The sequence below is a fragment of the Chiloscyllium plagiosum genome, chromosome 31 (assembly GCF_004010195.1).
Source record: "Chiloscyllium plagiosum isolate BGI_BamShark_2017 chromosome 31, ASM401019v2, whole genome shotgun sequence".
Lineage (NCBI taxonomy): Eukaryota > Metazoa > Chordata > Chondrichthyes > Orectolobiformes > Hemiscylliidae > Chiloscyllium > Chiloscyllium plagiosum.
This window is the reverse complement of record NC_057740.1, coordinates 21603750-21617682: the sequence shown is the minus strand read 5'-3', so window position 1 is coordinate 21617682 and position 13933 is coordinate 21603750. Positions and strand designations below refer to the sequence as shown.

The 13933-nt window shown below is 37.0% G+C and overlaps 1 protein-coding gene across 2 annotated transcripts in view; it reads right to left on the bottom strand.

Moving 5' to 3' along the window:
- fzr1a (fizzy/cell division cycle 20 related 1a) overlaps window positions 1-13933 on the bottom strand; it is a 38675-nt gene that overhangs the window by 16720 nt on the left and 8022 nt on the right. For both annotated transcript variants that reach the window (XM_043721120.1, XM_043721121.1), the window contains exons 2-7: window positions 13417-13533; window positions 7864-7989; window positions 3818-3881; window positions 1016-1143; window positions 542-624; window positions 200-383 (exon numbers count right to left, since the gene is read on the bottom strand). In XM_043721120.1, coding sequence (XP_043577055.1) covers window positions 200-383; window positions 542-624; window positions 1016-1143; window positions 3818-3881; window positions 7864-7989; window positions 13417-13485 — 654 coding nt within the window. In that variant the 5' untranslated portion in view covers window positions 13486-13533. The remainder of the gene's footprint in view (window positions 1-199; window positions 384-541; window positions 625-1015; window positions 1144-3817; window positions 3882-7863; window positions 7990-13416; window positions 13534-13933) is intronic.

The following is a 13933-nucleotide window of genomic DNA, read 5'->3' as shown; positions in this document are numbered from 1 at the left end:
ACCCATGCAGAGATGGGAAGAATTTGCAAGCCCCACATAGACAGTTGCCAAAGGGTAGATTTCTGGCACTGTGAGGCAGCAGTGCTCACTATGGGCAACCAAACCACCCAGTTATTAAAACATACATCTTGAGATAAACATGCATTAATTAGATTTTCATTAGATGTGGCCAGAAAGAGACTGGAATCCAAAGACTCACCTGGCTAGTACAAGCACTCCAAAGATAGACACACGTGCCAAGTCCAACACTTAATACATTTAGAGAAGACCAGTCCACTAAGTTTAAGTAAAAATCATCCTGCAGTTCTGGTGCATCAAGAACTTTAAAGGGAATCTTTGAGATTTTCCTAGTTGGCTTTCTTGGTGACCGCAACAATTTTTGGCTGTTTGAGACAGAAGAATACCAAATTAAATACCAACCCAAAATTGTTCTGCTCAGTTTTGGAAAAGGCACATCACTGTTATAATTTTCTTGTGACCATTCATAAAACATTAGAAATATTAGAATTCTTATTACAAACAGCATGAGGTACAAGGCTACCTTTTATTACTAACAGGAGATAAGGAGTAAGGCGAAATGTCGTTTCCATCATCAGGACTTGCCCGTTTAGTGCTGAGTGAGTACTACAAAATAAAATCAACGATTAGATATGTTAAAAACATTTTTAAAAATTCCATCTGTGGAAATGGGGAACATAAAGTGTTTTCATGTATTCTTTAGCAAGAAAAAAATGACTCAAGATCTGAATTTACAATAAACCCAGATTTTCATTTCAGTAATGCGATCCAGTCAACTTTATTCTGTCAGTAGGATCATAGATGTAATTATGAACGTAGACTTTATTCCTATTTTTTTCCAGAACAAGAATAGCAGCAAATAAAGTATATGAGAGTAAGGAGTGTAAAGTAAGCATTAGTAAAGCACTCACAAATTTATGGGACAAATTCCCTGCAGAACAGATTGTAAAACCTGTTATAAAACAGATCAAATTGTTCATTGATTAGAAATTCATACCTTAAATAAACTTTTCTTTTCAGGTGTTGATGGCTGCAATCTTCTGTCTTCAGTTTGAGGATCTTGAACTTTTTCAATTCCTGCCCCAAGAAGCTCATTTTTAAGTAATGCAGAATAAGCAAGCCCATCTGTCAAAAAGGCCAAAGGGAAACACAGAAAAGCTTAAAATAAAACATAAGCTGAAGGTGGAATGCAGTTCTCACTTCAATCATTTAACCAGTCTTAATTAGTCAACGTTTTATGATTCTACATTTTTCAATGCATGGTTAAATAACTTTAAAAGGCAGTGGGGTGATTTATCAACATTACTTATTAGATTGACGTGCATAGTGTCTTCCAGTACAGCAATATTTGTCAGTAGCAACTGATATATTAAATGATGTGACATTGAAGGCACAGTATTGTGGCAGTGAAGAACAGCAGGTTTTTTCTATGATCAAATTAATTTACTTGAGATAATATAAGCTTCATTTATCAAGTCTTGCACTTTGCCTACTGCTTTTATCCTTGTTCTAAAGACAGCTAAAATAAAAGCATAGGGCACTAAATGTGACCATTGATTAATCCACCAATAATTTAGGATGACAAAGTGCAACAGCTGTGCAATTGGATAGCAGATTGGGATATTACAAATGATATAATATTCTGAACTGTACCCAATCAGTACACATTATCATAGAGAAACCTATTTTAGCTCTGTGTTCTAATTCGCCTACAATTGCGTGTGAATTATCTTGAAAAACGTTTAGTTTTGTACCTCCCTATCCTACAAATTAGGTTGTAAACTTTTTCATGGGATGTGGTCGTTGCTGCCATTATTGCCCATCTCTTACTGTCCTCGACAGAATGGTGGTGAGGCAAATTATTCAACTGCTGCAGTCATTTGATACAAGCTTAGAACAATCGAGTGGGCAGTTAAGAATCAGACACCTTGCCTGTGAGTTATCTGCTGGTAATTCAGGTAATTATGGCAGAATTTTTATTTTATTTTATTTGAATTAATTCATGAAATTTCAACTTCTACCCAGGATTTGAACTCTCGACTTCCAGCTTTACCCTTGGGCTCTGGATTACTAATTCAGTGACATTACCACTATACCATTGTCTCTGTATAAATGTAAACAGCAAATGATAGTTTTTATACAACAAAAGTTGAAAAGTATTACATTAAAAAAGTGAACCTTCTGTGGTGTTTCTGCAATTAAATTAAGACAGCACACATCCATCAGATTGCATTAGTGATGCTGTTCAGAATGAAGATCAGAAGCTCCATCTAATGGTAGAAGTTTGCAGGTGAAAGTATGACTAGCCACTGGTCATACATGCACTAACATCCCACAGTTCAAAGCAGTAAGATGGTCTTGTATCCAAAGTCCCACAACTTGCAGAGAGTGTCACCATAGTCCACTTTACTAGACCAACCAGAATGCAGCAACAGGTTGGTAAATGGCAGATCAATGCAGGAAGGCAACAGAGTTCTGTAACCCATGTTTTGAAGGTTTAGGCTATAGCCATACCTCAAGGGCAAAATTAGTGCATTGAAAGTAAAACAAAATTCAATCAAATAACAAAAGAAATGATTGGTGTTAGGTCAGCAGCTTTTACATTATGCACCTGTGTGCAATTATATACTAACAGCCAGGCTCCTCCGTACCAAGATTCGGTCATTAAAGATACAAAGCTGTATTCTTGAAGTTCTGCATATCCAATCAGTGATATCTTCATTCTATTTGAACCACATGGATCAGTCTCACATCCGGTATCTACCTAGAAGGCTCGGTCAATGGTTTTGAATTGATTAACAACCAAATTTTGGATCTTATTGTAACGATTTCTATCCTAGCATAAATTCATCTTTCAAAAACTCAAATAGTAAGAAATGTAAGCTATATAATCCCTCCAGCCAACTTCGCCATTCAATAGGATTGAGCTGATCTTTTTCTTCAACTCCTTCTTGCACTATTCCATCTCAACTTTAAAATAAAATCCTATAATCTGGAATAGATATTGGCCAGGACACCGATGAATGTGCCTGCTCTTCTTCAGATAACCCCACTGGAACTTTTACGACAACTTTAGAGTATAGGCACACTGCAATTTAATGCTCCTAACGACATTGCTAATAATCCAACCTTTTCAGTTCTACTTTGAAGCATCAGTCCAAATTATGAACCTGACTTAGTGTTCTACTCTACTATCTTCATTCTTTTCAGGATGAAAAGCCTTTTTATGTTAATCTTAATTTTAAAGCATTACAATTTAATATTTTGCGCTTTTGGCTTTCAGACATTGAATGTTTTCCAAGAGCTGTGCTAGCAGAAATGTGTTCTTTTTTCAAAATAATAAAGGACTGCAATTGACTACTTTATAAACAGCGTGGTTCTTCAGAACTACCCATCCAGATGCCTGGGTACATTGTTTCTTTTGTATTCCCCAATACCTTTGTGAACGTTGAGTGAAGGAGCAATGGCCACAATGTTGTGTCATTCATGCACCTATCTTAATTTGGACTATTCCAGTAGTTGGTCTCTGACTACTTCTCTAAAGTAGAGGGAGAAGAGTAGAGAATAGAGATGAACAAACAAAGCAACACCGGTTAACTCTGACCCCTGTAATTATTTTAAACTACATTTTCAACTCAACACTAAAGCAAATTAGTTCCCACACAATAATCGAACATTGTTTTGCATTTAGATTACTTTCATTTAGTTTGGACATATCTGAAAAACTGCCTCTTCATAAAATTTCAGTCTGCTTGACTTAAATAAGACATTGAGATAGCTAAAACTGTGTGTACAGAACCTTTGCCACTGTCAGAGGTTGCATCTTTTGCTTTTCTGTTTTGGCTGGGTGACTTTTCATTCTCCTAGAACAGAGAAAGAATCAAAACGTTTATGTTCAGTTATATGCATTCAATGTTCAATTTATGCAGGTCATTTATGTAGCACCATCTGAGAATTGGTCAATAGATCTATTTATGAATATTTTCAGATAATTCTTTTTTGCCACAGACAAAATGCTCTTAATGCTAGTCAATTTTTCTCAAATGCAGATCATTAGTTTTTGGATCTATGAACAAGATAGTTATTACTGTTAAATCATATATGCTGTACTTTTAAAATATTTTTGTATAGGATATGAGTATCCCTGGTAAGGCCAGCATTTATTGCCCATCAACTGATTAACTGCCATCTACAATGGCATGGAGAGCCAAAGAGACAACCACGTTAAAGCGCATCCAGAATCACTTGTAGACTAGACAAAGTAACAACGACTGATTTCCTTCTCTCAAGATGATTAGTGAACCAGGTGTGCTTTTAATGACAATAGTCACCGTTAAACTAGCTTTTAATTAATCAGGCATGATGGGACTGGAATCCATTCCTCCAGAACATTAGTCTGGGGCTCTGGATTACTAGCCCAATGACATCATCACAATGCCACTGCATCCGCTAATTTGACAGAGTATAAAAGAAGACTTGGGAAGATATGCTCATTTTCTTTTGAAAATAGCAACCATTTATTTCAACAGAAATAGAGATTCCCTTTTAAAAGTTCAGAGACAAGATTCAAGCCATATGTTTATTAGGTCAGTTAATTAATAGCTGACACTCCACTAATGTCCAGGTTGTAGAGCAGCTCTGTAAAAGTCTAGAAGTTTCAGCTTCAGACTGAGAAGAAATGACTTAGGAATGCAGCATTCCTCATCCCAAAACCCACAATTCAGGGCATAATACAATAGCTCCTAATGACTATTACTTGTAAATAGGTTGTCATTCTTCCAGAGGATAATAGGCTGCTTGAAAGAGAGAGAGATGAATGACAGTGAGTTTAATCTGACGCTCGCTATGCCTGAGGGAAGGTGAAATTGAGAAGGGACCTTCATGGTAACCTTAGCATGAACAGAAATTGGACTCATGTTGGTGGCACATCACATTTAACAAAACAAACTATTGCAAGGCACTTTACAGAAGTATTAGTATATAAAAGTTGACAATGGATGCAAAGAGAAATTAAAGTCAAATGCTGTTAAAAAGGTAGATTTTAAATATTATTCCAAATAAGGAAAGATGAAAGCGGGTCTGTGAAATTCCAAATCTTTCCACTTTGAAGTCAGCGCCACCATGTTTAAGTGATTAAAGTTGGGGAAGCTCAAGAATCAGAATTGGAAGAATGCTGCTTGATGCAACAAAAATATTTTACTTGAAGTGTTGGTTGACAGAATGTTAAACATACAGATCACAGACATGGCAACATTCTTCACTCTAATAGGACAGGATTTACTTGCAATGAGATTTGAGCTATTGAAAACCAGAAACATTTAGTACTTAATAACTAGCAGCATGTTGACTAGTCAGATGATGGTTTTATTGTTTATTATGTAACTACATTAATATATAAACATAGTTTCTAACATATTTTATCAATCACACTTTGCTACAAAGCTATCTTATGGAGAACACCAGTCAGTTAATGTCCACAACTTACAAGCATTTTATAAATCACTGTATAAATAATAAACTTTGATTAAGCCAAAGACTGTTTCTTTCACAGCAATTATATTTTGAAGCCTTAAAAGAGCAGAATATTATAACGTATGGTATATACAAGATGTCTATCCTTAGTAATCTATTGCATTACATAAAATGTCAAATAAAAGTTCCACTAAGAACAAAAAGCTTCTGGAACAAAAAGACACTTGAGATAATGTAGCCCTCTATACAGGTTGTGGCACATTCTTACCTAGACAATCATGCATACAAACTACATTGAACATGGTCTTTTACCTTATTTATAAACATTTAAGATTCAATATATGACCATGGAAGAAAAATGTTTCTTAGCAGAAGCAAATTTTGACAAAGAATAGTATTATTTAAATGGCATGGAATTTATTCTGTTGAATGTTTCAGCCACATTTTTCTTAATCTGTCCTAATATTTCCATTTCTGCTCAGTGTTTATTCCAAATCTTGACTTTATTTACAAAGGATTTAAGTTTTAAACTCCAGACCAGTCCAAATAGAGAAGGGTGCTAACCTTTGATTCAGTGACAGCCACTCATTGGCAGATCTGCTGCAATGTTGGTTGAATGCTACTCTTTTTTGAATTAGTGGTGCTGGAAGAGCACAGCAGCTCAGGCAGCATCCGAGGAGCAGTAAAATCGACATTTCGGGCAAAAGCCCTTCATCGTGCTACTCTTTTGTGGCAAGGGATGAAGGACACAGTATCATCATTTGATCGCTAGAGGTCAGGTGAATCAGATGCAAGAGCACAGGGGTAGCTTTCACTCCTTCATGATGTTGGGTCTTACAACAGGTCACTGTTTTTAAACAAGGGATCCCACCTTTCCTCCACGAAGACCAAAAGCAAATCTGACAGGGATTGCTGGGCATCATTCAGCAACTATGGCAGACTGATGCAAGTCCTGTTAAATCCCTGAGCTATGAATAAATTTCAAGGATCACAGATAATTGGCTTTAATAAATAAACTTAATTGACATCCCTTCTTGCTTCTTACTCTATCTGAAACAATTTTGTTAGTGCTAGGAAACAACCTCAGGTACTACTGACAGAATCTACCTCACCCTGGCAACCAATACAGAAATATCTTTACATTCCATTCACTGCTTGGCAATTCCTAGTTAGTTTACCTGCATTCACAAAGCAACTCTGGAAGAGCAAGCAGCACTATGTATCTCAAAAGCTTTTGTAAAAATCCAATACAAGCTATGGTAACCTGATATTCTATTTGAATGTGTAGTAAGCTAACAATGAATTAGATTTTTGATTTACAGTGTTCTAGTGGCACAATAAGGGCAAGTAATAAATGTAAACTTAATGTCAACTGAATATTGGCCCAGATCTTCCAGTCTCCAAATAGTTGGACAGCAGATGTAACAGCCGAACGGTTATCCATGTTAAATTCCACCAGGCAAATTTTGGCCCATTCACTGAAGTAATTCATTTTCACTTGTAAAGTTATTAATTCTTCATTGCAACTTACTATCCCACCTATTTTAGTGTCATCTGCAAATACCTTCTGTCACTGCATCCAGTTTTGAAAATATATTTTAAATAGTTCAGGTCCAAGGAACTCTATGCTTCGCCACTAGTTACATCTTGCCAACCAGAAAAGACCTATTTATCCAACTCTCTGCTTTCTGACGAAATGTCTGACTCAGAATTAAAGTTGGAGACTTTGGAGTGTTCTGACTTGCTTACTTGGATAATTACCCAGAAATTGTCAGACTGATCAGAACAACAAGTTTTAACTTGTTGATAATTAAACAACTGATTCTGGATCTCCATCTCAACCCCATCTCTGACACTCCAACTCAAGCTCACCATCCTACTCACTCAACCATCTATCACTCTACCCCCATCTCAAATGAACCATCTTACTTGCTTAGATACTTTCAACTACACATTGACTCATACATGTTCATTTTAACGCAATGGGAAGTTCTAGGTCATTTGAACTTTATTTCCCAGAATATGGCAATTATAGTCATGTAAAGGGAAGATCAGCATTGTTTCTGTGCAGATCCTCTGCAAGATTTCCTGTATAATGTGTCAGATGTGAAGGATTCTCCAATGGAAGGGTACTCATAAAATTTGGAGGAAAGTGAGTGGGTATTTTTGTTTGTTTGATCAGGGTCAATTAGGGTTTCTAATCCTAATTGGAAGACCTGGGACATTATATGGGCTATGTTGAATGAGGAACAATGGAAGAACATAAATCCACATTAAAGCAACAATTCGATGCCATTCCAATCTAATTCTGAATGTCCAAATATTTTCTCTACAACATGCTTGCATTATTGAATGTTTTCAACAATAACATACATTAATTCTGTGAAAGTTTATACTCCAGTTTGCTGCTGCTCTTGAAGGGATAAACCGGTCTCCACTTTTACTTGGTGATGACACTGGTGAATTTGAAGGTGTTAATGTTCTTCTAACTTCTGATATCTGAACAAAACCAAGAAATAGAAAATGTTGTTAAATTAGTATTAAAAATAAAAAATCTGAAACAAAATTAGAGTACCCTCCAATTTATTTCACAGGAACTTCAGGACTCTCAGCATAAATTTCTTCTGTTTTTGTAGTTGCTGGTGAACATAAAAATTAGAAGTAGCAATTTGGCTCCTCAAACTTGCTCCTTCGTTCAATATAATCATGGATGATCTGATTCTGGCTTCAATTTCACATTTGTACCTGATTGCAATAGCCACTAACTTATAAATGATTATGGATTGAGTCAAAAGAGTCAGCATGGATCTATTGTTATGTGAACATTGTATATAATGAACTTTTGAAGGGGTATCAGAGAGGGTTGATGAGGTGAAGGGAATTGATGTACCCAGTATACATGGACTACCAAAAGATGTTTGATACAGTGTCACAAAATAGTACTGTGAGGAATGTTATAATTTACGGAATAAAAGGGGTAATAACAAAATGGATACAAAATTGTTTGAGGGGTAGGAAACAGAAGAATGGTTAGTGTTTTTCTTTGGGTGGTAAAGTTCGTAGTGGAGTTTCCCAGGGTTCTGTATTAGAATATGTGTTTTTCCCAAAAATATAAATGATTTAGATCTTGACATGCAAGGGACAGTTTCAAAGTTTGTGGCAACGTACAACTTGGCGATTGTACAAAGAGCACAAAGAGACAGCATTAAATGAAGGATACCAAACTAAAAAGTGTACAATAGAGCATAGACAGTGGGTGCATATGTACACAAGGAGAAAGCGAGGACTGCAGATACTAGAGATCAGAGTCGAGAGTGTGGTGCTGGAAAAGCAAAGGCCAGGCAGCATCTGAGGAACAGGAGAATCAATGCCTCGGGCATAAGTCCGTTTTTCCAGCCACACACTCATATGTACACAAGTCATTAAAAGGTGACAGAATAGATAAACAAAACTGTTAATAAAAAATGCAAAATTCTAAGCTTCATAAACAGGGATGTATTTTACAGAAGAAGGGAGGCATGATGAACTTATAAAGCATGTTAGACCTCAGCTGGAGTAGTGTGTACAGTCTGAGTGCCCCGCTATAGGAAGATTGTAAATGCAATGGAGTGCAGAAGAGGTTTACAAGAACGGTTCCTGGGATGACAGCATTCAGTTTTGAGAGAAGACTAGAGAGGTTAGGACTGTTTTACTTGAAGAGGAAGAGGAGGTTAAGAGGAGATTTGATAAAAGTCATCTAAAACATGAGGGGTCTGGACAAAGTGGATAGGGAGAAACTATTCCCACTCAAATGGATCGATAACCAAAGGCCACCATTATAAAATGATTTGCGAAAAAAAAGTAGGTTAGCAAAACTTTCTACATAGAAAATAGTTAGAGCATGAACGTAGTGCCTAGAACTGTTGTAGTTTAATAATTAAATAGATCCAATGTGGAGGATTATGGGGGAAACGTTAAAATGATCAGGCAGTTGGCGCAGACATGATCGACTGAATGGTCTCTTTCAGGTCTGTAACAATGCTGTGACTCTGCTTTTTAAATATTTGTGCTGGTTTTTCATAAAGAGCTAACTGTAAAGTTATGTTCTCATGAGAGATTACTACTTACATTAAAAAAGGTCCTCTTTTAAACAGCAAAGAGGGACAGGATAAATGATTTGTAAATATTGCCTGGTTGTTAAATAGCACTTTATTACTTAACTCCTCAACGTGTTACATGGAAACTACTGTCATACAATGTTTTATCTCGTCAAGAATATCAAAGGAAGGTCCTATTACAAAGTAAGGTCCTATTGACCACATCGTTAAAGTTAGTCTTAAAAATATTTAAACAGGTCTACATATGTTAAGATAAACTAGAGATTCATTTTTTTTAATATGTTGCCAGGAAAAAGTGCTTTATACTCAAAAGATTCAAAACCCAATTTTTCAAATGCTGTTTGATGAGCCTTACCCCATATGTTAGCAAATATCAAACTGATTTTTAACAAAGGAACTTAGTAATAAGATCATCTTTAAAAGATAGGATAAATATTTAAGTACGAATGAGAATTATGGAAAATTGTTTACTACTTAGGTAAATATATTCAATGGTACTTGGACTTGCAGGGTTTCTCTTCTGTTTTTGTAATAGTACAGTGCACCTTTTATACATGACATGGAGTAGCTGACAGGCTGACTTGGAATGTGGTTCACTCTAGAAAAACATTTTGGAAAAGAATTTTGCTAGTGTGATACACCAGCAATCACCCTAGTTACAGTATTTTGGTTTTGTACAGCTCAAGGTATTCGAGTTGAAGTCACAATAGTTACCATTTTTGATTTACATTGGTACAGAGATTAGTGATAAGTGCTCATGTCTGCAGGAACGCAGTACATTGAGATGACTGCATACTTTTTGTCTTAAGAACTGTGGTCAAATTGTTAACCTAACTTCCAAATTATACAGTGAACTTCATTTACTGCACACCTACATATTGACTCTTATTGGCTATAACAGATTGAATTTAATGCAATTTTATGAGAATCCCAGTTGCAATAATTAAATCTATTCCCAATTAATGATCAAAACCTAATTCTAAGTTGGACATCTAAGCTGAAGTCACTGTTCGTGTTCCTTTTTGTTTGCAGCTGTACTATTTCTCATTTTAGAATTCAATAATGCAGTCAGAAGATACTACAACCCAACAACACAGCGCAGAACTCCACATCACCTGTGCCACTTTGGTTACCTATTTTTCACTTTATAAAATATACTAAAAGCCATAAGACTGACTCTCTACAATATTACTCATGAAATATAAGGAACAGTCAAGAGAACTGGTTCACTTTTCAAACTTCTGGAAGAAGGTATTCACCCAGGAGAAGGATATAGACACTAGTGAGATTTGTTTGGAGCATGCTAATAGGCTAGGGTATTTTGAAAGCAAGAAAGAAGTGGTGTTGGATCTCTTGGAGAGCATCAAGGTGGATTAGTTCCCAGGTTACTGGGAGAGGCAAGGGAGGAGGAGATTGCTGGGGCCTTGACCAAGAGTATCCTCATTAGCCACTGGAGAGGTCCTGGAGGACTGGCAAGTAGCTAATGTTATTCCTCTGTTCAAGGAGGGAACTAGGATAATCCAGGAAACTAAAGACTGGTGAATCGCACATCGATGGTTGGGAACCTACTGGGAGAGAATTCTTAGGGATAGAATTTATGTACATTTGGAAAAGCATGGCCTAATTAGGGACAGTCAGCATGGCTTTGTGCAGGAAAGGTCACGTCTTACTAACTTGATTGAATTTGTCAAGGAGGTGACGAAGGTGATCGATGAGGTTCGAGCAGTAGATGTGTTTACATGGATTTCAGCAAGGCCAGAAGATTAAGACGCATGGGATCCACGGTGACCTGACCGTGTAGATTCAGAATTGACTTGCCATAAAAAGCAGAGGGTAGTGGTGGAAGGGTGTTTTTCAGGTTGGAGGACCATGACTAGTGAACCGCGCAGGATCCGTCCTAGGACCTCTGCTGTTTGAGATATTTTATATATATATATATATAAAAAACTTACTTATATGAAAATGTTTTTGGTTGCGTTGTAAGTTTGCAGACAATACAAAGATTCATGGAATTGTGGATAGTGTAGAAGGTTTTCAAAGGCTATAGCATTGTATAGACCAGTTGCAGATATGGACAGAGAAATGGCAGATCGAGCTTAATCCAGGTAGGTGTGAGGTGCTGCACTTTGAGATCAAATGTACAGTTAATGGCAGGACTCTTAACAGCATTGATGTACAGAAGGATTTTGGGGTTCAAGTCCATAGCTCCCTGAAAGAGGCCATGCAAGTAGATATGTGGTAAAATGCGGCACATGGCATGCCTGTCTTTCTCGGTTGGGGAATTGACTACAAGAGTCAGGATGCCATGCAGCTTTAGAAGACTGTATTCAGTTCTGGTCACCGTATTATAGGAAAGATGTAGAGGCTTTGAAGGTGCTGAAGAGGTTTACCAGGACACTGCCTGGATTAGAGGGTATGAGATATAAGGAGACGCTACAAAAACTCGGGTTGTTTTCTCTTGAACAGCAGAAGCTGAGGAGAGACTTGACAGAAGTCTATAAAATTATGATATGCGTAGACAGGGTTGACTGCCAGAATCCTTTTCCCCAGAGTTGAAATGTCCAATACTAGGGAGCATGCATTTAAGATGAGAGGGGGAAGTTCGAAGAAGATGTTTTAAGGACAAATTTTATGACACAGATTGAGGTAGGAGTCTGGAACACAATGCTGGGGTGGTGGTTGAGGCAGATATAATAAGGGCACTTAAGGGACTTTTAGATATCATATGAATATAAAAGAAATGGAGAGGTATGGAACAAGGGTAGGTATAATGGAATAGTTTAATTTGGCATCATGTTTGACACCACATTGTGGGCTGAAGGCCCCATTCCCTGCTGTACTGTTCTATATTCTATGTTCTAAGTAGACACGGTGGCACAGTGGTTAGCACTGCTGCCTCACAGCGCCAGAGACGCGGGTTCAATTCCCGCCTTGGGCAACTGTCTGTGTGGAGTTTGCACATTCTCACCCTGTCTGCGTGGGTTTCCTCTCACAGTCCAAAGATGTGCAGGTTAGGTGAATTGGCCATGCTAAATTGCCCGTAATGTTAGGTGTAGGGGTCTGCGTGGGTGGCTCTTCGGAGGGTCGGTATGGACTTGTTGGGCTGAAGGGCCTGTTTCCACGCTAAGTAATCTAATCTCAACAAACTGTCATTTATTTCCTAGTCACTTGACTTGAGAATTTGAACTCTTGCATCTTGCTTTACCGGCGATAAGTATTAAGGCCATAATAGATTAATGCCAAAAATGGATTGACTTATTTTTGTTCAAATTATGCAGATGGGCATAAAGCAGTCTCTGTACTTTTCAAGAAAATAGTTTATCATTTATAAGCATCATTTACAGATAAGGCCAGCCTTACTTTAAACAAACGTATCTATAAAGTTGTTTGGGACAATACCATGTGGGTTTCACAGTGACATAAAATCAGTCAATTCAGATTGATAAGATGATCTCTTATATATATTAACCATTAATTCAACACTGTTGTCAGGAGTTTATTAAGTGCAATAAAAGACGTGTAAAATTATTACACTATGTTTATCAAAAACAATCAGTAGTATAATTGTAAATGTCATCATCCAAAATGTGGATTATATTTGGATTCAGTACTTGTATTGGAGCCAAATATTGAAGGAAGGAGTGATAGTACGGGGTGTGGGAAGCAGTGTTCATAGGTAAGGATGATGCCAACAGGTCAGGCAGCATCCAAGGAGCAGGAGAATCGACGTTTCAGGCATAAGCCCTTCTTCAGGAGAGAGGCAGTGAGGCAAGAAAACAATAGTGAATCAAAGCACAATGTGAAACTCAACAAGAAAAGAAATACTCACACAAGGGACTTTGTTTTCATTCTGAACATTAATTTGGCGTAGAAGTCGTCGTTCATAATCTTGATCCATGGTAATCCAGACAGTTGAATGTGATTAAGACGTAATCAGGAGTCAGCACTGAAATCAGGCAAGAATCAACAATCAGTAAATGAAATCTACAATACTGTGCAATTTTTACACTAGTAGTCAGCATGATAAATATACAAGACAGCAATTCACTGATTGTAATTCAAATAAATTTTGTTTGAATGTTTGAAATCTACAATACTGTGCAATTTTTACACTAGTAGTCAGCATGATAAATATACAAGACAGCAATTCACTGATTGTAATTCAAATAAATTTTGTTTGAATGTTTGACAGACTAACTTTTTGGAAGTGTCAGCACAAAATGAGTGAGACTGCGTATCTTTTTTATTATCGCAGTGAGAAAGGAAGAGAGATCAGATAACATAACCAAAAGTCACTCTCCAAGGTCCAAACTTGATTAAAAATGCTCCCAATGAAACTTGTCTTT